Source organism: Ictidomys tridecemlineatus, chromosome 5 (genome assembly GCF_052094955.1).
Source record: "Ictidomys tridecemlineatus isolate mIctTri1 chromosome 5, mIctTri1.hap1, whole genome shotgun sequence".
Taxonomy (NCBI): domain Eukaryota; kingdom Metazoa; phylum Chordata; class Mammalia; order Rodentia; family Sciuridae; genus Ictidomys; species Ictidomys tridecemlineatus.
The window spans coordinates 166,957,205-166,983,638 of record NC_135481.1 but is presented as its reverse complement, the minus strand read 5'-3'; the positions used below and the strand labels follow the sequence as shown (position 1 = coordinate 166,983,638).

At 36.5% G+C, this 26,434-nt stretch overlaps 1 protein-coding gene across 12 annotated transcripts in view; it reads left to right on the top strand.

Moving 5' to 3' along the window:
* Window positions 1-25,955, top strand: part of Plcb4 (phospholipase C beta 4) — a 381,561-nt gene extending 355,606 nt beyond the window's left edge. For 10 of the 12 annotated variants that reach the window (XM_078051425.1, XM_078051417.1, XM_078051422.1 and 7 more), the window contains 8 exons: window positions 4,152-4,267; window positions 9,523-9,598; window positions 10,882-11,057; window positions 13,995-14,096; window positions 18,738-18,795; window positions 19,231-19,317; window positions 22,263-22,299; window positions 24,422-25,955. In XM_078051425.1, the coding sequence (XP_077907551.1) occupies window positions 4,152-4,267; window positions 9,523-9,598; window positions 10,882-11,057; window positions 13,995-14,096; window positions 18,738-18,795; window positions 19,231-19,317; window positions 22,263-22,299; window positions 24,422-24,510 (741 nt within the window). In that variant the 3' untranslated portion in view covers window positions 24,511-25,955. The remainder of the gene's footprint in view (window positions 1-4,151; window positions 4,268-9,522; window positions 9,599-10,881; window positions 11,058-13,994; window positions 14,097-18,737; window positions 18,796-19,230; window positions 19,318-22,262; window positions 22,300-24,421) is intronic. The other 2 variants (XM_078051427.1, XM_078051426.1) reach the window with 1 other exon arrangement.
* The last annotated feature ends 479 nt before the right edge of the window (window positions 25,956-26,434 follow it).

Here is a 26,434-nt window from a genome sequence, read left to right as displayed (position 1 = left end):
ATAGGCTTCTTTACCCTGTCATCAAGCAATAGTGAGAATAAATTCTCCCAGCCTTTCTGTAAAAGTCTACAACTCATTCATAATAGTTTTGAGGCTACCTAAGTGGAGCTAAGGATCACCACCCCAAAACCCTGGTTAAGCAATTATCTACTGAGCAAAGATGAAAGCCCAGGTAGCACTCTCCTAAGAGCTGTGCCCATGGTTCAGCCTTGGCCCTTTGTAGCTAAGAGCATGGACCAGTATTTACACCATCTTCAGGGACTATAGGGAGATCTCTTCTCTTTCACATGTCAATATGGATAAATTCCACTCCTGGGGCTGGTAGCTCAGTGGCAGAGCTCTTTGCCTAGCACGTGTGAGGCCTGGGTTGGATCCTCAGCAGCACCACATAAAATTAAATAAATAAATAAAAATTAATGAATAAATAAATATTCTGTCCATCTACCAAAAATAAATAAATAAATAACAATAAGTCCACTTCTTTTCAGGCCTAAAGGGAAACAGACCATCCATGAACTAAATCTCAGGGATTTAAGAAATAAATGTATAGTCCAATAGGGTGATTATATCCAAACTTGAAGGTTAACTACAGGATGAAGATAGAATAGTGGAGCAAACATGAGAATCCCATTTGCAAATGAAAACGGCCTGTGATCTCTTGATAGGATACTGAGAAGACAGGAATAATGACCATTAGAGTCCCAAATGATATAAAGATGTTCATTAAAACCTCTGTGTTTTGGAAAAAAGGTAATGTTCAGTTGCTTTTGATCCTCTTAATAGAGCTGGCAATCTGACTCCTACTTGTCTCTCACTTTCTAGAACCATCTATTCAATTTGAACCAGAAACTAGGATAATGGTTTTCATGTGTCCAACAGATGAGACATGCATAAAGCAGAACTAAGCAACAGTAATTCCACCTGAACTCATGACTCCTTGGGGTCCTAAGCAAGGGTCATTTTTATTAAGAGAAGGGCATGCTTTTCAACTTTTTGAGGTGATCAGATCCTTAGAGCAAAAAAATTAAAACCCAAAGTTAGTTGAATATCTTCAATAACATGTTAGGGGAAAAAAAACTGCAATTCAAAGGCTAGAGGAGCCAGGCAGGAATTAACTAAAGGAAGCTGACCAGGTCTAAACTCAAGAAAGATAAGAAATGCTCATCCACATTCAAGGGCAAGTGAAACTCATCTCCTACTATTGGTGTCTCCAGAGTATATGGGACAAATAGGTTTTCTAACAAAGAATCATAAAATCATATACATGAATTTCCTGCTCTTTTAATGTTGGCCTCTAATTCAGTGTCATCTTGAAACACTATGTAGGTCACAAACACACATACACACACACAAAAAAAAAAAAAAAAAAAAAAACTAAAAATGATACCTGCAGGCTGGATGCAACCCTTGGGCTACCAGTATCAACTTTAAATGAGTCAAATAAAATACCCAAGAAACCTACTAAAATCTGCCATTCCTATAAAGCTTCTGGTAGAAAAATTTGATTTTTGCTATGCAAGACTGCTCTTGAACTCATTAACTGTAATTCATGCAGTAATTCAAAGAATTCAAAGAATTCAAGAACTGTTAGGAAACTGAAAGGGACAAAGACACAGAAGCCACCCACAGTCAACCTGTTGGTTATCTCCAAGTTGCAAGCTAAACTACCATGAGTTAACTCAGATTTTTAGTGCCATCCATGGTGTGATAATTCACCTCCATAGTGACAAGGGTCACAGGGATGAATGGCAGCAGTAAATTTCTTAAAAGATGAATTTTCTTTTCTTAACTTGAATGAGAAACATATACAAATGTTGCCAAAAGTTATACATTATTTCCCCTCCCCATATATCTCAAACTTAATTTTGGTATTCTTGATCTGAATGAATGAAAAACAATTATGATTCTTTGATAATGTCTTATGATTTCATTAAGGTACAAAAGACTAAAATAAATGATAGAAAATTTTTGAGTTATAATGGGCTTAGAGAACATTGTCTTGCTCCTTGAACATATAGAGTAGGAAGTTGAGGCTTGACCCAGAGTCAAATGGCAATCAATAATTAGGATCCTTCTTTCTTCCTAAAAAAAGTGTTGACTAGGGACCAAATCATCCTGAAACATTTCAGTAATCCCTGCCTACCACATAAGGGTAGAGTTTTGAGTCCAGAGAAAAACACAGAGAAAATCTTTTAGGATCAGTTTTCTTCTTAACTTCTGTTAACCATAATCAATTTAATCCAATATTCTAATTTTTCAAATTATTTGTACATACATTAGCTAAACTTAATTTTTTAGCCCTACAGTATTTACACACATGCTAACCAACCATGATGACTTCCAAATCTTAGAGGACTAGGAATGGAACATTTTAGTAAGGGTTTCACCCTCCACCCTGCCCAAGAACATGTGAAAGTAGTTAAATATTTTCAAGGACATATCAGTGGGCTAAGCTTGTGGGAAAGGTTTTTTGATTAAATTAATCTGATTCCCAAGTCACTCTCAGTATATCATCATGGGTATTGAGTAGTATAAATAGATTTGTATGTCATTGTATTTTGAGTAGGGTATAATAGGCATTTGAAATGATTTATATTAGGTTTACTTTGAACCCTAATAACTCTATGAAGTGTGTATCACTATCCCAATTATGAATGTGAACAGACTTGTTCCACAACTTGAGATGAGAAATCTATATTCTCAACCCACTTAATGCCAGTTTGTAGAAGCTCTCACTGAAGTGTGTTTATAACACAAAGGTGTACACATTGCCAATATAGCAATATTAAGGGTTGTCCCAAGTACAAATTAAACAAGACAGTATTGCATATAACAATCTGACCCTAAATCCACAGGAAGATAACATCACTTTTGTGCCCATTAAGTTCCTTTTCTTGGAACCTTCCAATCAGCACCAACCTCCTACCCTTCCTCTCTCAGAGAGTGGCCTTGTGCATCAATGCATTTATGTATAAATGAATTATAGATCCAGTCCTGTGTTAATTCACTAAGAGAGCTGGGGAATTAAAGTTTCATTGAAGTTAAAAAATCCCTTTCCCCTTTTTATGTCATGAATCTTTAAAATAGACATCCATGCATTCAAGTTGCTTAAAGTCATGCCTAACTTAGGAAGAAAAGTAATTTGTTTTAAAATTGCCATTGAATTTTTAAAAAGGCAAAAGGAAATATGACTCTAGTAGTAGTTCTACAAACTGAACAACACCTGTCCATTCCAGTCAAAAGTACCACCCCACTTCTTAAGACCCAGACTAATCTGTTTCATCAAATATCATTTAGAGGTGGAGGTCACTGGTGGTGCTGGATTTTTCCTGAGCTGCAAAAGAAATCTGATATCATATAAGTCACTGGCTGTAGTTACTGCCTTTCTCATTGTCCAGGAGGAAATAAAGTTTGTAGAGAAGTAGTTTCTATTTTCAAAGCATTGCTGCTTTAATTTCAGTGATTAAATGAAGCGGATCAGAAAACATTTTAAACATCTGTAAAACTGAAGGCTAGAACTCCTGAGTGCTCTCATCATCCTCATGAGTATATTTGAAAAGAAAGTCAGTGAAAATACCTAGTGATATCAATTCAGATTCAGCTGACGGGGACAACCTGGGGTGGAACAATGCTATTCAAGACATTCCAAAATGTTCCAGGTGTTTAGAATCCATTTCACATAATTTCTTCTCTTTTGGAAAATATACATAAATACTTATATATGTGTATGTATGTGTGTGTGTGTGTGTGTGTGTGTGTGTATAGTGGTTGCACTTTAGGGTTTGAAGACTGGCGTGTAGAAGGTACAATTAGAGCAGTCTCCAGGATAGCAGGAGATGAATAGGTAGGAATCATATGAAAACATGAAGCAAAGACTTTGAAATGTTTGGCACTGCCTGCCCCGAGCAGCTTTGCTTTTTGAGGTCAGTGTGTTCATTAGATAGATTGGGGCTTCCTGGCTGGGCATGCCCTGGAACAGAAAATTTGCATTGGATGAGACTGAAAGTCTACGTTAGCTCTCAGACTCAATTACTTTTTCTTTGACTTTCCAAAGACCCTGCAAAAGCTGGTGACATGATGCCAGCCCAATGGTATTAAGTACTAGCCGTGATAAAAGTCCAAATCATAACAGCAAATTCTTCTTGTTCCAGGAGCACAGTACCATGCAGAAGTTACATTGCACGCAAGTTGACAAAATTGTGGCTCAGTACGACAAAGAGAAGTCCACTCATGAGAAAATCCTGGAGAAGGCAATGAAGAAGAGGGGGTAATGCTGCTTATTTTCTTCTGGAGACTTTTTCACTTTTTATATTTTACCTTTTCCCACAGTACAGCTGCTTGTTTATGCCAAGGAAGAACTTAGTGTTGGCTCAGTTTTTGTCATTAAAAAGAGCTCCTGAAAAATGAGACTCATTCATGTTTTACACCCTAGCATCCAAATAGGGCAAGGCATCGGTCCATTTTACCTTGGTTTAGGAACCTTTCTCAACAGAGGCCCTGAAACCTACTCATTCATTGTAATTAGATCTAATACAAAAAAGAAATCTCAGCCACAAGTAATGGAAAAGAAAATACTTTTCTATTCTGAAAATTGCTTCCACTTTTTATTTTAGGAATAATGTTAAACTTACAGAAAAGTTGCAAAAATACAGAATAAACCCCCTTCTGTGCAGTTCCACTTCCTGTTATTTCAGTTCCTGTGGTCAACTGCAGTCCAAAAATATTAAATGAAATATTCTAGAAATAAGCCTCAAATTTAATTAACTTTCATTACAGCATATAGTTCTAATTGTTCTATTTTAATATTAGTTACTGTTGCTGATACTTTATTGTTCCTAATTTATAACTTAAATCTTATCATAGGCATGTAGGTATAGAAAACATAATACAGTTGAGTTTGGTACTATCTGTAGTTCTAGGCATTCACTAGGGGTCTTGGAACTTGTTTCCTGTGGATAAGGGAGGACCACTGTAGTACAGAGAAATCCCATATGACCTTAAGGTAGCTTCCCCAAAGGTTTACATCTCATATAACCACAGTACAATGATCAGAGCATGAAATTCACATTGGAATAATACCACTCATGAAACTCTATTGCTCTTTCAGGGTTCTCCAGATTTCCCAATAATTCTGTTTTTCTTTTCTGGGATCCACTCTAGAATTGCACATTGCATTTGCTTTCTTCTCAGTCTCCTCTAGTCTATGAGAGTCTCTCCCTTTCAATTTGCAAGGTTTCTGCTCAGTTATTTTGTAGAATGTCTCTCCTTTTGGATTTAATGTTTTCTCACGATTGGAGGGAGGGCATGCATCTTTAGCCAGCACACCCAGAAGCGATGCTGCTTCCGTGCCAGCTCTTGATGTCAGGGGTATGTGATGATCTATCTCATTGACAGTGATGTTGATCTGGATCACTTGGTTGAAGTGGTCTCTGATAGATTTGTACACTGTAACATGCACTGCTTTTCCCTTTACCATTAATCTGCATCTTCAGGAAGATACTGTAAGACTAACACACATTCTGTTTCTATGAGGAATTGTTTTGGGTCCAGTCATGTCTTCCTTCAGTAGATTTCCTTCAAATTTTACTCTCCTTCCTCAAATCCCTGCTATCTTCTAGTCTTTCACAATCTTTGGAGTGTGAGAAAAGAAGAAAAAAGAATTACTTTTCCTTTCTCTTGATTCTTTCTTTTCTTTTTGAAATTCACTCAAGATATACCTACAAAACTAACACTCTGAAAACAGAACCAATTACATTTATGTACAATTTCTGGTTCCAGAGATCTAATTTTATGACACAAAATAAATATAATTTGCTTGAGGAGTAAGTGGTAGGTAATTACATACACCGTCCTAATGTCAAGCCTCATCTTTTGAGAGGTAACTTCATATTGATTACAGCTTTATTTTCCAGAAAAATACAAATTAGACATAACTACAGAGCATTAGCATTATGCACAGTGAGCCTTTTGTTTTTGCTGTTGTTTTCACTGTGTATCACTGCAGAAGAACCAGGGCTTTGAAAACATTTCGACACATATTTAAGTGAGTCAGGCACAGCTCATGGCTTATGTGACCATACTGCTGGTGGTGAATATGATACATTTTGAGAAGCTGTGACTGTTTAGACTTCTGGCTACATTAGCAGCTTTTATTTGACAGATTTATTTATTTATATATTGGTAATCTGTTTTCTTATTTTCAATGAAATTTTAAACCAAAAAGTGAAAGGGAGGTAGACAGATCCAAATGACATGTTTTAAGAAGGAAATTTTGGAGAACTTTAAGGTCCTCTCCAAGAATAAGCATTTTAATTCACAAGTCAACTTTTCCCAGAAATGCTCTATGTATATTTTAATGACTATATTGGAATTTTTTTTAAAACCAGAATCTTTATGTAGGAGATATTAGACTGGAACATCATCTTCTCTTTGTTATTAAGTATTTGACAACTTTCTAAATCAACAACACTGCATCTAGAAAACAAAGATGTATCTTTACCTTGTTATTGTTCTTACTCCCAAAGGTTAAATGGAGTCAAAGTAACATTTCATAGTTTTTCCTCCTAGGACTCTTAGTGCCCTAGTCAGCCTTGGAGGTCTTGGAGGTCTCTCAACAAATGAATCTTGTAGACAAGATTATACAATCTATAGACTTTATAGATTTCTTCTTTCTTTAAAAAAATATTTTTAGTTGTAGATGGACATAATACCTTTATTTTGTTTATTTAGTTTTTTTATGTGGTGCTGGGGATCAAACCTAGTGCCTTAGGCATGCTAGGCAAGCACCCTAACACTGAGCCACAACCTCAACCCTATAGATTTCTCCTTGAGCCCCATATTGCCAAACACATGGCCTCAGGGCTCTGCATAGAGAACATTTTCCCAATACTTAAAATAATAGAAGTCTAAGTAATACACTAAACATCACTTCAGATGGGTGCAGTGGCACACACCTGTAATCCCAGCAGCTCAAGGAGACTGAGGCAGGAGAATCGTAAATTCAAGGCCAGCCTCAGCAACTTAACAAGGCCCTAAGCAATTTAGGAAAACCCTGTCTCAAAAAATAAAAAGGGCTTGGAATGTGGTTCAATGGTTAAGCATCCCTGGGTTCAATACCTAGGTCCAAAGAAACAAAAAATTAACTTCAAAAATTAGACATCAGATACTCTCTTCTGGAGAGCCATATTCTAAGCAGAGTTCCCGAGTGTTACTGACCATGGTATCAAGGTTGTCAAGATTATTGACTATAAACAAGTTGGGAAGACATGCAGGAATGGGGAAACTGATTATGAAGTCGTTGGAAATTTCTTAAGCAGAATTCATTTCTGAAGCAACTTAAACCATCTGTTCGACATAGGATTTTTCAACTTTATGATGGTATGAAAACAAGATGGCTCACTAGAAACCCTATTTTTGTTGTTTTAATTAGCTACACATGACAGCACAATGATCTTGACATATTACATTTGAATCAAATGGGGTATAATTTCTCATTATTCTGAGTGTACAGGTTGCAGAATCACATAGGTCATACTACTGTCTATTTTATTCTGCTGTCCTTCCTATCCCCCCTTCCCCTCACCTCCTCTCCCATCACTTCTCTCTACCCAATCTAATGTGACACAATTCTTTTTTCCCCCCTCACATCATTATACATGTAATCTGTATGACAATGAGGGTCTCCTTCCTTCTTCTGTGCATTTCCCCTTCTCCCTTCTTTCCCTCCCACCTCTCTTCCCTATTTAGTAGTAATCTTCTTCTCATGCTCTTCCTCCCCATCCCATTTTGAGTCACCCCCCTTATATCAGAGAAGACATTCAGCATTGGTTTTTTAGGTATTGGCTAACTTCACTTAGCATAATCTGCTCTAATGCCATCCATTTCCCTGCAAATGCCATGATCTTGTTATTTTTTAGTGCTGAGTAATATTCCATTGTGTATAAATGCCACATTTTTTATCCATTCATTCATTGTAGGGCACCTAGGTTGGTTCCACAGTCCAGCTATTGTGAATTGTGCTGCTATAAACATTGATGTGGCTGTGTCCCTTGTAGTATGCTCGTTTTAGGTCTTTTGGGTATAGTCCAAGAAGGAGAATAGCTGGGTCAAATAGTGGTTCCATTCCCAGCTTAGAAACCCTACTTTGAATTTTAAATTTCAGTCATTGCCTGGGCTAGCAGTTTGCCATGCTGAGCAGCAGCCTCCAGAGAAACACACCATCACAAGGGGAAATATTTGACTCCACAGTGAACTGTGCTAAGCCAGGATGTTTGAGAGGTTAGATGAATGAGATGCATTTTCGACTTACATTGAATCTAGCAGGTGTGACCCCATCATAAGTCAAGACTCACTTGGAAAAGGTTTCCTTACTTTGCCTACTCAGTGAAGGGAATGATTGAAATGGGGCGGGGAGGATCTAAAAGTATTCAGCAGCCATTGCCTAATGATATGATAACTAGGTCTCTCCTGTGTTTTCTACTCAACATCTTTAAGGTAGCAGGGAAAAGATGAATGGGGAAGAACAGGAAGGATGAGATGAAGTTGGGGAAATTCAAAATTACAGAAGTTACTTTACATAGCCAGAAAATAAATGAGATGATGCGAGATGTGAAAAAAGTGCAATCCTGATTTTTAATATTACAGGAGTGCTTAGAATATGTCCAGACCTGAGACCATTGAATACCGTATACCATTGCACTTACTGTGAAAGATGTTGTCTAGAAAAACGCAGGACAGTGCTTCAGTAATACTGAAGCTCACTGAAAAACAGACTAGAAAAGAAACATACTGGGTGCCAATCCCGAAGAAGGAACGGATTTGATGAAAGATGTTGCATTTTTAGAGTAATGCATCTTTCAGAGGAATGCTCAATTAATAATATAATGAAACATTCTGACTTGGGTTGTAATAAACGAGAACATAATTGCTGAAAACAGAAGCTCAGGACTTGTTCTTGTTTTAGCATCAATATGGAAAGGAAAACATCATCATTGAAATATGCAGTAATGGTTGCTGGGCAATTGCCTAGAATCTATTTCTTACAATCGAATAAGAAGTAGAAATTACCCTGTGATGCCAAGAAAGGCTATTTTCTTCCTCATTGGCATACATAAAAGGCAGAAATCTGGCTTTATAACCAAAATATAAGAATTAAAAATTCACTTCCAGGATAAAGACCTATTTTCCAGTTTTCATCCCAAATAATATTTTCTTGAACAAATGAAAAAGAGCTTGAAGAAAAATAGGAACCAAAATGGAAACTCTGACAACAGACCCTTAACAATGAAATAATTACTAGGTCTGAAGCATCTCTTTGTGTAGCAGTTGAATTGAGTAATCATGATACAAATAATATTTTGTAAGGTGTGAATCTATTACTAGAAAAACTGATGCCACCCAATGAGCCGTAGCATTCCAGTTTTGATGAATAGATTGTCTTCATCAGAAAGCTTTGTTCCAAAGGCCCAAGGGAATTGGGAGAGATCTAATTTATGGCATGCATTTGCAATTTTCCATTTTCAGGGGAAATAATTGTCTTGAAATGAAAAAAGAAACAGAAATTAAAATTCAGACCCTGACATCAGATCACAAATCAAAGGTAAGGAAATGCCCATTTTTATACAGAAGATACTTGGTAGTTTTTTAAGTAGGATACCTGATACCAATCAGAAATAATAGTAGCCTGGCTCTGGTCTGGGAAGAAATGGGATCCAGAGATAGTGTTTGCTGCAGATTTATTGGTTTTGAGAAGAACCACTCCATGGAACATGTTTTTGTCTTATCTATGGAAATATGCTAACAAGATTTATTTTCCCTCATTCTTAGTCCTCACATGAAATCATACATAGAGAGTCCAGAAGGAAATACTCTATAAAATTCAGAAGGTAAAAGTAACAGAAAATGTATGAAAGAAAACCATCCAAATTGGATGTTGAGTACCTGTTCGATACTTATTCCATCCTGCTGTAGAAATTTGGAGTGAGAAAAACCAAGAGTCAGTGTACTAAGAGATGAACATAATTCCTTATATTTCCCCCAAGACAGGAAAAAATAAATTGAAAGACCTTACTTAAGGTTATGGGTATTTGGAGACCTAAATGCTAAGACTCAATGAAGAGCAGAAACAGTTCTTCCAGCAATATTAAATTTACAAGAAAAAAAAAATCTGTGAGTCTGATAGTACTCATGTGCAGGCCTCACCTCTGGGGATTGGCTGGCTGCTGGCTGTCTTTTTCTTCTTGACCTCTCAGCCTCCCTCAGGCTAGCACAGGTTGCCACAGGGTGCCAAGCATGACAGAAGTATAAGCACTGCCCAAGCCTCTGCTTGCATCATGTTGGCTCTTATCTCATTGGCTGGAGGAAGTCAGAAAGTCAGCCAAATTCAAGGATGTGGAGGAATAGATTCTAGCTGTTGACAAGAGGAACATTAGTACCACGTTGCAAAGAGGGGAGGACATCTACCTGCACATGTTTTAGGGATGATGCAGTAAGTCATGATCCAGAAATAATGATGCCACAGCTCTCTGTTCAGACCTGTTACATGATGAAAACGAAGCAGGTAAAGCATGAAGTCATGGAGAGAATGCTGGTGAAATTGATAAAGGAGCCCCAGGACCAGACACTACCAGAGCATGGGCAAGTTAAGCAGTGAAATAATAGGTCCCAGTTAAATATTTACAACCAAAGTGCTTGATTTATGTTAATAGGCAATGACTTCCTAATTCCCCTTGATTAGTACTTTTATTTTTATTTATTTGTTTACTTATTCTTTTGTAGTTATAGGGGTCAGAGGGATCTGCCGTGCATGAATAATATTTTGCTTTCAGTTTGTACCTGATCAGTGAGCATTCTAGATTACCACATCTCCTTTCCACCAAATAGGTCAAAGAGATTGTAGCACAGCACACAAAGGAGTGGTCAGAAATGATCAACACCCACAGTGCTGAGGAGCAAGAAATACGGGACCTGCACCTTAACCAGCAGTGTGAACTACTGAGAAAGCTACTAATCAATGCTCACGAGCAGCAAACCCAGCAGCTGAAACTGTCCCATGACAGGTAGGAGAGTCAGCCATTTCCAGAGTAAACTGCTAGTTTTTAAAAGAGGTTGGTTGGTTGTAGGTGCTCGTGTGTGTGCACACGTGTGTGCACGTGTGCGTGCATATGCACACTTGACATACAATGTTAAGCTTTTATGTACATTCTTATCATACAGTTGGTGTGAACAAGGTGAACTATAAGAAATGGCTTCTGCCATCAGAGAGCTTACAATTATTGGCAAGATGTTACATTCACATGAAAAGTTAAATGAAATTGCAAATAGGATATGATACATACTACAAAATGTCACAGACACTAAGGGCATCCAGCCCAAAGGTGCTTTACGTGCTGGCTGCTGGCTGTCTTTTTGAGTGATCCCGAAGGCTGTATAGATGTAGGGCTGGAATTGGCCTTTGAAAAATGATCCAGAAGAAGAAAAAACACTGAGGGAAAAAAGACCAACCAGTGGAGCTCCCCGAGTTATTCTCATCACTCGGTTACTAACTTGGGAGCGAACCTCCTCTCCTCTTCCTCACATTATTAGGACTTCTGTGAATGTTAGGAAGACAGGCCTAGTCAAAACACAGCAAAATATATATATATATAGCTTCCTTTGCCTCTCCCTACTTCAACAAAGTAAATATTGTATTTGAACTATCGCCCAGGTTGAGCTGGACTTTCCCCTGGAAAGAAGTGTTTGTGTCAATCACATTTGTTCACCCCAGCTTGACTACAGCTCGCTCGCTTCCTTCTTGGAGCCTGCTGTATGCCACAGTTGGGACATGTTGATGTCCACAAAGAATAAAAAATACAAACATTATACAAATAAACAACATGCTTTTAAAAATGTCAACTGCATAAATTCTTGAGTTTCATGTCCAAGTTCCTAGCCCTATTTTACAATGATAGAAACTTCCACAGAGAATTCTCTCTCTCTCTCTTTTTTTTTTCCTTCCCAGTGGTGGTGCAGGGGTTTGAACCCAGGGCCTTGTGCATGCTAGGCAAGCCCTCTACCAGCTGAGCTATATATCCCCAGCCCCAGAAACTTCCATAGAATATAAAGTCTTTTTGCCATAGTTTCTGATTCTCACTTGAGACAACTAGGTAAAGTACAACATGCTGCATCTCCTCTGGGATAATGTCATATACCTCTTGCAGTTGAAAGTATTCTATTTGGTTGCACGGGATTAGAAGTCATCTTTCTCTTTTCCTTAGTAATAATGTTCTTGATTCAATATGCAAAAAAAATATCTGTTTCTCATTCTGCCATTGACTGTTGCTACAATGCCAGATTTTAGATGTTTACCTTTATTTAAAGATACTGCACAGCATAAATCACCTTTCTTGTTTCTTTTTCTTTTTTGAAATGATTTCTTCATTTAATTTTGTTGTTGTTATATTGTTTTGTTTGTTTTGAGATAATGTCCCACTAAGTTTCCAAGGCTGTTTTAGAACTGTGATCCTCATGCCTCTGTCTCCTAAGTAGCTGATATTATACCACCATGCCTGGTGGCCGTAAGACATTTTTCTAATCATTTTGTACTTGAATTGTAAAAAAAAAAGACTGGATACGGTGGTGGTGCACTCCTATAATTCTAGTGGCTCAGGAGGCTGACACAGGAGAATCATGATTTCAAAGCCAACCTCAGAAACTTAACAGACCCTGTCTCAAAATAAAAAGTAAAAAGGGCTGGGGATATGGCTCAGTGACTGAGCACCCCTAGGTTCAATCTCCAGTACCAAAAAAAAAAAAATGCTCCAAACTATAGACATCATCTGAAAAAAAATAGTAAGTAAACTGGTTCTTGTATTACTTACGAAGTCATTTGAAACCACGAACAAGGTACTAATTTTCCTTAAAAAATAAATCCACAACATCTTTCAAAGCAAGAGCAGTGTTTTAAGTTTTTTTCTAAAGTACCTGGTGGTCGAGTTTCATTTTTACTGTTAAAACTGTTGTTCTTGTTTACATAAACACTTGTCAGCAACATTTGGTCATCAGTGAGTTTTTGTTAAATGAATGAATGACTAAAGAGATAAAGAAATGGTCAATTTACTAACAAGTTATGGAAAACTTTGAGAGCATTTTCCTTGGACCCAGAGTCTCTCTGCTTATTCTTGCTGCTGTGGCTCTAAGGTAGCTGACTGAAGAACTCTCAGAGTTGTCCATTGTTTTTGATGTGGAGCAAATCACTGTACTTAGGTTAGCAGATGTCCGATGCCAAGCATGGTTTTAAATTTTCCATAGATTCCAGAAAAAAAGTCTGTGTACTCAAATTCATTTTCTTATTCTAAATTCTATATCCTTATTGTACATACAGATAACCTAAATACAGGAATGCTCATTAGGCCCACCTGCACACACTCATGCACCCAGTGATGTCACTGTAAAAAAGGTGCTTTTCTGTGCCAACATAAAACCATTTATTCCACTTCATTCCCACAGACTGTCAGCAAAGGCACTTCTTTGTGAGGGTTAGAGCACTCTTTCTCTCTTCCAGCCCATCTGGTCTCAAATAATGTTGGGCTAAGCTACAAATGCTTGTATTTATAGACAAAGATGTCTCATCTTTACAGGACACCACTGTCACTTCACCACTAGGTGGCCCAATGCCCCTCAAGGATCCATAAGAGTTGGGATTTCTTCTCTCTTTTTCCAAAATACAAAAACGACTTGATAAGATCAACAATGAGAAGAATAAGTGGGCCTTGTTCTGTTATCACATATACAATTTGTTCTTTGTTAACTTTTATATTTTTAAAATTATGGTTAAACATATAACATAAAATGTAACATTGTAACCATTTTTAAGCAGGTGGCATCAAGTACATTGACATTGCTGTGTACCTGTCATGGCTACCCATTTCCAGAACTTTTTCATCTTCTTCAAATGAAACTGTACACATTTAACACGAACTCTCCATCCCTTTCCCCCTCTGTTTTTCATACAACAGGGAAAGCAAGGAAATGAGAGCCCACCAGGCCAAGATCTCTATGGAAAACAGCAAAGCCATCAGCCAAGACAAATCTATCAAGAATAAAGCAGAACGGGAAAGGTAAGTCTGAGCACACTCCCTGGAGAAATAGATCCTGACTTGAAGACAGAGTCGCGGCACCGTTTGTGTGTGTGGACACACATACTCATCTGAAATAGAAAATTCTAGTGTATTCTGGCTAGGAGTTCAGCTATTATAGCTACTATTGAGATTTATTATTATTGCTGTAGAACAGTATTTGGCAAAGTTTCTGAATGTTTACTACAACCAGTAAAATAAGTGTGCTTTCAAAATATGTGTGTTTATTTACACACAAAATTTTATAAAATTTGATATAATAATATAACTCCAAAACATCCTTCTCGTGTTTCATTGGGTCAGCTTGCAAGGATCTCACCTGCTTGGCTGTAAGTACACTCTGGATGGGACTGTTCTGATAGCAGGAGGGCAGCCTTCTTCCCTTGATTTGAGATGTTCTTGATACCATGGATCACATATTTTTTTTTTCCTTTTTCCAGGGATTATCTTAAAAGCTCACATTCAGTTTTCTGGTTTGCCCTTATGTTAGGTGGGTTTTCTAGAAAGAGAGATAAAGACAGGAATCCAGGGGTCTTCAGCAATGGGATATTGGGAAAGCACTATGGAGCCAGGGCAGGCCTCAGTAAGGCTGCGGTCCCAGCCAGAGTCCCCTGGTAGCCTGACCCAAAGCTCCATATTATACCTTGCACCCAGATGTGTCTCCCTTTGAGGAAAGGCTATCTGGTTTTCATATTCCATATTGATCAGTCACAGGCTGCCTGGGCAAGGCTGTATGTCTTTTAATGAAGGTGCCAGGTGGAAGCCCTTTAACTGCAGCTGGTGAAGGGGCATCAGAGGGGCATCAATAATCATGTTACCCAAGAGAGGGAGTTAACAGCACCTGGTAAGCAGTGATCACGGATAACACCTTCACCACCCACCCCTGAGTATGCTAATCAAGAGGCTGGCTTAGTGCTTAGGGACAGCAGGGTTCCTTGTCCTAGAGAAATGATACATAACCAGAGGTGATCTTCTGGCAGAAGTCCATGTCCCATCAAAAGATTATTTTATGCCCTGCAAAGTACAGAACACAGTGACGATGCTCTTGGGGATAAAGCAGAAACATGAGCTAGGATTTCAGGTCATTCATCACCCTGTGAGCCATAGGCTGAGCAGTTAGAGGATTGGAAACTACAAAGTAGATCCTCCTCATGTCCCTTTCCTGCTGCCTGACCTTCTGTGGATGCTCACTGGACACTTGATGTTTCTTTCTTGTTTTGAACACATCAGGACTGCTGTCCACCTACTCGGTGCCACTGATTTTTAAAACACATTTCAATTATTGAATAATGCTAAATCATTCAATTATCAAACTATGATAAAATATAAAGCTTAGTGCCATCTAGCACATTTCTTGTGCTGAAATTTTGTTACAATAAATACTAATTAGAAATAATGGACCCAGGGGCTGGGGTTGTGGCTCAGTGGTAGAGTGCTTGCCTAGCATGTGCGAGGCCCTGGGTTGGATCCTCAGCACCACATAAAAATAAATAAATAAAGTAAAGGTATTATGTACAACTACAACTAAAAAATAAGTATAAAAAAAAAAGAAAGAAAGAAATAATGGACTCAAAATGTGATAGGAAATTCCACAGTAATTTTGACCTGAAAATGAATTTCCTTTCCCACACTTCTCTGTCGATGTGGAGTAGTAAATAAGAAGGCTCTAGGGAGGTTATCAGTCATTTGTACCACTGCTTATATGCAGCATGATGTCATGGTATCTTTCTGGTTCTTGATTATTAAAAGTGCCAGTCTCTGGATGTTATTCTCAAATAAGTAACTTGTTGTAAGTATCTTAGATGAATGAAAATGGCACGATCTACTTCAGCTCAAAAACATAAAATATCTTAGCCATGATTTTTTTAAAAAAATATAAATTCGAATTGTTTTAGACTGTCCAAAGTGAAATAAATAGTTCAACATGATAAAATTTACTAATTGCTATATAGTTCTTTATCTTTTACTTTTTTCAAATATGTTCTAAAGTGGATGTTAGTTCAGCAGGTCAAATTATCTTCAATTATGAGTCATAGCTGACTTAATTAGCAAGTTTTTTTTTTATTGGTTTTTCACAACATTACAAAGCTCTTGACATATCATATTTCATACATTGGAATCAAGTGGGTTATGAACTCCCATTTTTACCCCAAATACAGATTGCAGAATCACATCGGTTACAGATCCACATTTTTACATACTGCCCTATTAGTAACTGTTGTATTCTTCTACCTTTCCTATCCTCTACTATCCCCCCTCCCCTCCCCTCCCATCTTCTCTCTGTACCCCATCTACTGTAATTCATTTCCCTCCTTGTTTACTATCCCATTCCCCTCACAACCTCTTATATGTAATTTTGTATAACAATGAGGGTCTCCCTCCATTTCCATGCAATTTCCCTTTTTTCTCCCTTTCCCTCCCACCTCATGTCTCTGTTTAATGTTAATCTTTTCTTCCTGCTCTTCCTCCCTGCTCTGTTCTTAGTTGCTCTCATTATATCAAAGAAGACATTTGGTATTTGTTTTTTAGGGATTGGCTAGCTTCACTAAGCATAATCTGCTCTAGTTATTTCCTGTATTTTGACTTATATGTATTCTTATAATTTTGTATGCGGTGATAATTGGTTCCCCAAATCAAAAAATTGCTAGATTTAAAAAATAATAATAATTTCTGTATGACATATAGTTAATTACCTTCCAAACACACATACCATATGTTTGTTTGAGTATGTTTCCATTTTACCATGCTGCTGAGAAATAAAATTAAAACTTTATCATAGCACTAAGAAAGACACAGGGACAGAAAAACTATTCTATTCCTGATTCAAAAACATTTTGACAGAAATTGCACAGCATTTATAACTGAATTGGTAAAGCAAGCACTATGTATCGATAGGTTTAAGGTGGCTAAGGTGATGTTTAGGTAAAAAGTAGAGCTGGTGCATGTATTTTTAAAGGTGTGAAAATCAATGAGCTAAACTGTTGAAGAAGGTGTAAAGGTCAAGAAACAGTAAATCCAAATAACTCAAATGGGACAAAATAACAAATAAAAAGCAGAAAGTACTGAAATAGAACAAAAAGCAATGGAGAGCGTCCACAAAAACAAAAGCTTGTGTAAATTTCAGCAAGACAAATCAAGATGAAAAAGAGAAAACACAATTTGGTGATACTGGGAAGGATAGAAGAAAATAACTGCAGAGACAATAAATATTTTTAAAAATCAAGGCTACTATAGACAATGAACTTAAAAACAGGTGGAGTGGAGAAGAACCTAGAAAAAATGCAAATATTCACAACTGACTGAAAATGGGGAAAACTTGAACAGACTTATAACTGTTACCAAAGTTCCACAAGTTGTAGGTCAATTTTGTCATAAAAAACACTCCACCTCACCAGTAGCAATCAGGGAGATGACAATTAAAACAATAGCATAGCCAGGTGCAGTGACGCACACCTGTAATTCCAGTGGCTCCAGAGACTAAAGCAGGAGGATCTGGAATTCAAAGCCAGCCTCAGCAACAGTGAGGCACTAAGCAACTCAGTTAGAACCTGTCTCTAAATAAAACACAAAATAAGGCTGGGGGTGGTAGAGTGTCCCTGAGTTCAATCCCTGGTACCCTCCCACACCAAAAAAAAAAAAATAGATTTGCTCATTTCAGAAGACCATATCCTATCACCTGGCAAGTCTAGGGTGTGTGTGTGTGTGTGTGTGTGTGTGTGTGTGTGTGTGTGTGTGTGTGTGTGTATACACATACATATATATATGAGTGAAACCGCTAACTTTATTTATTTATTCAACTAACATTTCTTGTGCCAAGTATTGCAGGGCCCTATGTATCAGGTCATTGTAGCATTGTCTGAAAATAACTTATTTTTGTTAATAAACAAAAATGGAAAATGGAAATATTGTAGTCTGTTCATTAATGGAAAAATCCATACAGTAGATGAAACAATGGAGTAGTTTGAAACAGATGTTATCTGTAAAATTTGAGACTAAGTGATAAATTATGGAAAGAAACTGTTTGGGTAAATTTTGAAAACATACAAAGTAATATCAATAGCAATAGCATACCTGGGAGATGGCTAGAAATGTGGAATTGGAAGCTCACCTGAAATCCACTGAATCAGACTTTTTTGGGGGCAGTCTCAGAAAAATGTTTTTGATCTACCTCCAGGTAAGCTGTATGCATGGGAAAGTTTGAGAAGGACTAATATATTTTGCACATAGACACATCCATTTTTAGTTAAAAATATTAAAATATACAAAGTCCCTCACCAAATTCAGAACAGTGATTCACACCTCTGGGAAGAGAGGAAGGAGGGAAATAAAACCAGGATGAGTACAAAATAAGATTTTATTAAATCTGTAATACTTCCTTTATGAGTATTAATACTTCCTATATGAGATCATGGAAGAACACTAATATTGGTTAACCTGAGAAGTATGTACACAAGTAGTTTTTATGTTTTCCTCTGTATGTTGTATGTTTGAAAATGCTGCAATAAAAATTAGGAAAAAGCAGCAATTCTGTTCAGATAATTAAATAGAGTTGTAAGTATATTACTTGTATAAGCTTTGTTCCCAATAGTTATGCCAACAGTTATTTATATCTATTATTTTTAGGCGAGTCAGAGAACTAAACAGCAGCAACACTAAAAAATTTCTAGAAGAAAGAAAGAGAGTAAGTACTTTATAATTTTCTTGGCACTTTTCCTTGAATAAAAACTGTGGACAATAACTTGTGCTTAGATATCAGCCTCCTAACTTATAATGTGCTTAATTTGATTTTTTCCATACATTAAACATTATAGCTTCTCTGTTCCATGAAAGCTAATCTCTTTCTAAAATCTTTAGGGTAATTATTTGACAGCATTTTATATAGATTAAGAAGGCAAGTTTCAGTCATATATAAGTACTCTATTATTTTTTAAAGTTCTAGCAGGAAAGATCATCAGTAAGAGTTGTGGGCTTAAACTCTCACAGTATTCAGACTGTTTCTTTCTTTTTTTGAATTATGATTTTCCTTACTTAAATTATGAACTTAAAAATCATCCCTCATCCATAAGTTTAAAGATTGTGACCCAAAGTTTATCAAAATTTTTCTTTTCTTTTGTAGCTTGCAATGAAGCAATCCAAAGAAATGGATCAATTGAAAAAAGTCCAACTTGAACACCTAGAATTTCTAGAGAAGCAGAATGAGCAGGTATTTTACCTAAAATACATAAAACCATGTTGGCAGTCAACCAATTTCAGTATGCAAATGTCATGGCCCACAAGGACCCTTCTGCTAAAGCCACTGGCCCGCAGAGGGTAATGGGAAGGTGCCTAGAGGAATCTGCTGGTTATTTTAACCTATTTTATCAGTTTCATCCAAAAAATACAGAAAGTACCTTTTTTGGAGTATCTGTGGGAAAAAGAAGAAGAATGAAAAATCATAATTTGCACATGTTATGGGGATTCTGAGAATGACATTACTAAAAGTGTGTGAATGAGAAAGCAGGACAAAAATTACTTCTCAGATTCATTTAGAGATTTATAATTTGCAGCCTCCAGACAAGTGAAATTATATTTAAAAGCCAATTTAAAATTTTTTCTATTTTCAATGTCAGTCCAAAAGTGAAGTTATGAATCCTTCCTAGGATCTAAATTCATGCCTCCAACAAATCTACAAATCACCCATTGTGAGTGGACACCATACTCTTGGTGCTTCTTCCCAGCAAAGCAAAACACTAAATATCAAATAAATAAAGAGTTATCCAAACTCCATCCATTTAGTTAACAGGATGAGGATAGATGTATTTTTACATTCCAAAGTACAGGTGGGATTCATCCCAAATGGTCCGTAGTCCATCAGCCTTCTACAGCACCATTTCAACTTGATGGAAATTCCTCTAGCTTAAAAGGCAAAATGATCCTCAGGAAGGGTTTAACATTACAGACTCTGAGTTCAAATTTCACTCTTTAGGTGAAGTTGGCTTGGAAGTTATTCTTTCTAGAAATTTACTCCCATTTAGAAACTACATGTACAGAAGTTTCAATGAAATATGTACTTTAAGCACATTGTCCTTCTCTATTTCCTCTTATCTATGAAGCATAATTAAATATATATATTTACATTCTCAAAGTAAATGGCTTCCATTGAAAAACACTTAAGTAGGAATTAGATTACAAAGTACCTTTAAGAAAGTAAAACCCATGAAATCTTTTTTTTTTTTTAATTGCATCTGGGCAACCAATTTGATTTCTGGTTTCAGACTCTATTTTTTGGTTGACAAAAGTTTTATTCATCTATATAGTTCTGAATTGTTTCACATTTCCCTTTCTGCTAAGTGCTTCTATTCATGAATAGTTCACCAATCCCCAAAGGAGACCGTCAATGTTTATTGTTCCATAAGTTCAATTCAGTTGACCAGCACATGGCTATGTCACATTCTGGTATGATTTAGGTAACCTGTGTTTTTGCTCTTAAATTTTTCCCAGAAAGTGTATCTGGGGAAGTGGAAATGTGAATAAGGGAAAATCATTATCTTTAAAGCTTTAGAACTCTCTTGAATAATTCAGGAGTAGGTGGGGATAGGATGTCCCGGAGAAAGTTAAAAAAAAAAAAAAAAAATCCTTCTTAGGACAAGGGCACAATGAAAGGTAAGGCATAGTTATGCTTTAACTATCTAAATTAAGAAACTACTTAGAAATTATTGTGTTGCTTAGCAACGTATTTGACTAAAGAATGTAAATGTGCTAAAAATTGTTCATCACTACAATAGTGGTGTAGCTCAGAGCTAGAATATACAGTTTTCTAATGTTAGTTTCAGAGTCAGAGTAAATAATTTTTAAAAAATCACTTTGAGCGTCTATACGGATACATGATTGATTCAAATCACATTAGAGTTCTTGCATTAAAATACTGAATTAGTAATTGTTGCATGTTAAGAGGATGCTGGCTTTTTGTTCCTAAAACTCATAAAATGCCTTTCAGTGTGTCATAAATTATGTCTACCACCCACAATGGACACTTTGAGTCACAAAAGCTTAGGAAAGCACAGAACATAAAAAACCTTGAGACCTGATGAAGATTTCATGAGATTTAAGGGGGGAAAAAAAATTCAAGATACCATACTGATCCTTCTGGCAAATATAGAATTTGAACCTGGATTTCTTTGTTGTTTTGCTTTACAAATATGGACTGTCCTATAACTAGTCGAATCCCAGATCTTTCTAGCACTTTTTTTATTTGTTTAATTTAGGGGTCCGCTGAGCTGTTAGTTCACAGTTATCTTTCATGGCTCGACACTGTCATAGCCCATAGCCATAAGTGGGAAAGAGGCCATGAGTCCCTTTCTTCCCTCATAAAAGTCAGGTTCTGCACCCATATAGTAAAACTTGTTCATAACCAATTTTGTTTCTAGACCAAAGAAATTAATTTAAACATTTAAATATTTCCCTCTTATGGTTACTTACTACTTTTCAGTGACCTGGTTCCAAAACATCCTCCCAGCCATCCCCCAGACCAATCTCACAATAAAGCAACTTGACAATTAAGACCCATGTCCAGGGCATTGGGAGAAGCAATACAATCAGTCCTATGTTTAGGTTCTGATTTTGGATCCTACTTTCATATGTTCATTGTAAGCCACTATATGGTTTTGCCTGATTCATCAGCCAGTTGTTCACTTAAAACTCCACAGGCCAGGAAGGTTTTTCCTGCTCAGGTTTTCCCATAGACCTCCTAGCTACACGATATCTCATCTGTCTTGACATGTGCCATTTTGAACATTAACGACTCCATTATTGTCACAGTTGAGTCTTAAAAATTGATTTTTGTCATCAATCCTATTGTTTAATAAAGCAAGATAAAGGGTTTGGCTTAAGATTGGGTTCTCTGTTCACTGCCACAGAAAAGACATGCAGTCTGGGCAAATAGGCATTGGATGTTTGATTTTGATTTGTTCTTTTTTTTTTTTTCTTTTCTGTTGAGATCAACTTGGGGCAAGTTTGTCACTGATGGGTGTGTACATGTTTTATTCTTAGGTTTTTCCTTTTCTGTATATGGTTTTTGCTTTCATTTCTCAAATTCACTTCAATATTCATTTATTTTCTTTGTTTTGTATGTATGACTCAATTTTGACATTACTATTTTTGTACAAACAGCTTTTGAAATCCTGTCATGCAGTGTCCCAAACGCAAGGTAGGACTGAAACTCTGATGAGCAAACCATTGCTTTCCTTCTCAATTACAGTATTCTTGATGCAACCTCCATTTATGATTCATATCTGGTCATAACTAATATTATAAGGGTTTGGACTTAAAGCACTTGACTATTTCATGCTTGGATTTCTGATATAATATTTCATCTGAAATACTAAAAAAATCTTTAGAGAATTATTTCTGATGGCATTTTAGCCAGCATTTCCAATTGCAGATCTGGGAAACAGGTCATGATAATAAAGACAACCCAGATATTAAGAACAATATTATATATATAAATATATATATTTACACTTGTTATATGGACCCACCATGGCTAAGACTGGGTCACAGAGTCATATTGATTACCATTGTTAATGTGACTACAATTAATATTTAATGTGCCCCACTGAAAATTGGCTATTGTTTTTAATGACAGAAAGTTATGGTCTATGTGCAGAAAAGTTCCATAATATATTTTGTTATACTCTGCTAAGTCCAGTCTGCCAAGGACCCTAGTCACCCCTGGTAAAGTGACCATATCACTTATTGTTTGAGCCAAAAATAAGACATGTTCAAGAAAGGGAGAGCTGTTCATAATAGCCAGGCATGTGGTAGAATTGTCCCAGGCAAATGGAAATGAATGGTCACCCTGCTCATACAAGAATGTAGCTTTCAAAATTATCTTTTAATGTCATACATTTCTTCTTTCTAAGCTATGTTCAATATTGCCTTTAAATGCTAAAGGGGGAGAAGCATAGGGAATCTTTTTACTATTATTAACCAAACATCAAATTATTTAATTTCCAGTGCTGATAATGTTTCACTGTCATCTCTTATGAATACTGTTTGTGTCATGGTTTCATGTTTGTATATTTTTCTCCATTTCTTCATTTTTCTATTAGAGTATTACTATTATCAGTGATAAAAAGAAACATCTGGGTGGAGAGAATCATTCATCCCAAATGTAAACAGATAAATGTAATTCTTTGGTGTTATTATATTCATTCTCAACAAAATGAAATTGAAATCTGTAACATGAAAGAAATAATAAGAAAATCACTATGTGGTCTGTGGGTTGAACTAATTTTTTCATAGAATTTTATCTGAGAGATTATGGGAGTTCTATTATGATCTAGAGTTGACTGAACCTGCCTGGTGATTTTTCAATTTAGTTGGAAATACCCAACAGACATGAATAGTAGCACCAGAGCATTCAGAATCTTCCTCTGATTTATACCTTTATATTTCCATGTTTCCATTCTTACATGCCCTTTATTTCAAAGTGTCACTGACAAAGAAAGGGATGCTTTCTCATCCCTCCAAAAAGCATCGAGACCATCAGTTGGAAAGTAAAAGTTGAAATGAACTTTTTGATTTTTCCCTATGTTGCCCAACAATGATTTGTCACCAGATCCTTCCTCCATCAGATCCCTTTTCACCTCTCAAATCAGCTGATTGTCTTACTGACAGTCTTAATTCATTTTATTGAATTCATCACTGTTCACTTACTTCCTGGCCATCCATAAAGAATGAATTACCCCAGAGAAGTAAGAGCTCCCAGGGATACAGTATGGACAATAAGACTCCTGGACCCCTACATACTCCTATAATGTTCTATTTACATGACACTCTAGCCAAACCAATAAAATATGCTCTTCTCTGACTTTCACCATCAATCAGATTCTCAGGGAAGACTTTTTAATAAAATTTTAGGCTATTTGGGGAATAAATTGCACATAAGCAACACTCATTCTAAAAATGGTCCACACACAGTCAAAAGACTTGGTCAAACTATAGAAACTAAAGGGAACATTTTGATGTGAAATAGTCTAGATATCAAGTGACTGACTCAGACTTCTTTTCAAGTGGTTTTCCTGGGGATCTTGTTAAAATGCAGATTTGGATTAAGTAGGTCTTCTGATCTACCAAGACTTCTGAGATTCTGCATTTCTGAGAAGGTCCCAGGGAACTAATGTAGATGCTGCTGGTCCATGGACCACACATTGAGTAGCAAGGATATAGCGACAGCATCACATTTAGGGGAGAAGGGAAGCCAGAATTGTTAAAAATGCCTTTGGGAGAGGATTTCACCTTGTAAGGCCATGTTTCTGGTGTTATAGGCGAAGGAGATGCAGCAGATGGTGAAATTGGAAGCCGAGATGGACCGCAGACCAGCAACAGTAGTGTGAAACTCCAAAATGCAAACTGAAGCAGCAAAACCACAAATCATCAGAAGATTGCACCCAACTTCAGAACACAAACTCCATGGACAAAAGCTATTTTCTTTATGTATAGACAAGATGTTATCTGAAACCACAAAAAAAACTTTGAATGACACATACTTCTATTTATCAGTTTGAGTATTGAATTTTCTTGGCCGAACCAAAAGTAGCTGCAAATCCACAGAAATCTATTCCAGTAAGGCAGAGTTTAACCATTGATAAAACAACTTAAACATGTTTGCTATAAGATATCATCACAAGTAAATGAGCTTGGTGTTAACAACTCTGCTTTGTGATGCATTAGAACATGTTTGAGCTGCAATTAAAAAAAAAGTGCATTAGCAATTTCATAGCAAGTGCATGCACTATAAGAAAAGCAAAAACTCTGTCTACAAATTCATGAGCAGAAGTGGTGGTCTGCTAAACAAATAATTTTGCAGAATTTTTCTATATCTAAGTTACCTCATCAGTAAGTGCCATGTCTTTACCATGCCGTCAGAAGCTAATTTCCTGTAAAAGTTGTGGAAGTTATTAGAACAATAGAGAAATATAACTGAAGAGTAGACCTGTGCCAAAACTCATCAGTGCTCAGAGGGAAACTCTGTTAGGATCATTTAAGAAAGTTTACATCTGACCCTGCTTTATAGGAATTGCTTCTTCAGATTCCAGATATTAGAATTCACTATTATACCATAAAGATTGTGAAGTGGTTATTGGCAAACGTTTGTAAATGTGATCATGTATAAAGTATTTATACTCCTTAATTCACACTGTTATAGAGCAAAATCATCTAAGTATTGCCACATGACAAGATTAGTACAGGAATACTAGAATACGTTTTGCATGATACACAAGCACCAGTTAAGACTAACTTGTTCAGACACAGTTAACCTAATGCCAAATAAATACTGGTTAAATACATGTATGGCACAGAATATAATTTGACTATCAAGACTTTTAGCATAATGAAAAAGTCTATATATATGTGTATATGAATTATGTGGGCATTCTTGATACTTCAAGTTCTAGTTTGAAAAAAAAACATAACTAATTTAATTTTACACAAAAATATTTATGCAGATTTTCAGAATTTCATATCAGGAAATACCTTTTTATGTCTGTTAAATATTCAAACAATTTGCTACAGTGTTAATTTGCATGGTCCAAGCCTGCTGTAGTTGCAATGCAGAGAGTGCATGAAGAAGTACAGGGCTGGGAAACCTGCGAAGGCACCAAGCCTCAGAAGGGTGCACGGAGACCTGGCATCCTTGAACTAATGAGATTGCTGATTTTAGGACACAAAACACCAACGGAATTGTATATGCTTGTACAGATTGATCCTGTGTGTTCCTCTGAACAAACCAGAGAAAATGATGATATCATCAATACTGAAATTCAACTTCCAACTTCTCTAATAAAAAATGAAAACACATTTAACGCTCGTCAGAGTATTTGCTCCCATGATGCTTGCTCGTAAGCTTTTTGTCTTCCATAAATGATCACTTCATTTTTTTCAAAAGGGGCTTTGTTCATGCTCCTAACAGGTCATGCAATCAAAATGACACAAAATTCTACAAATACACATTCTACTTGATTTCCAAATGTAGTGGACTATTTTTTTTTCTTTTTCTCATATTTATGATTTTAACTGCCTTCTTTTACAGATGAGAAATTTTATATTTTTCTGGTTTCTATTTTCCTTATCTGTAAATCAAGGGACTCAAATTACATATCTTTCAGCACTAACATCCCATGAAAAGTTGTGGTTAATAGAATGTCACCACACTTGGATTGTCAGTTTTCAAGGATTCTGCGTGGCTTCTCTTTAATTCTAATGGTCTCTTCCAAGAGCACAACCAAGTTCATCCTTCTGTAACCCAGCACCAAATTCATCACTCCCCGCTCTTGTCT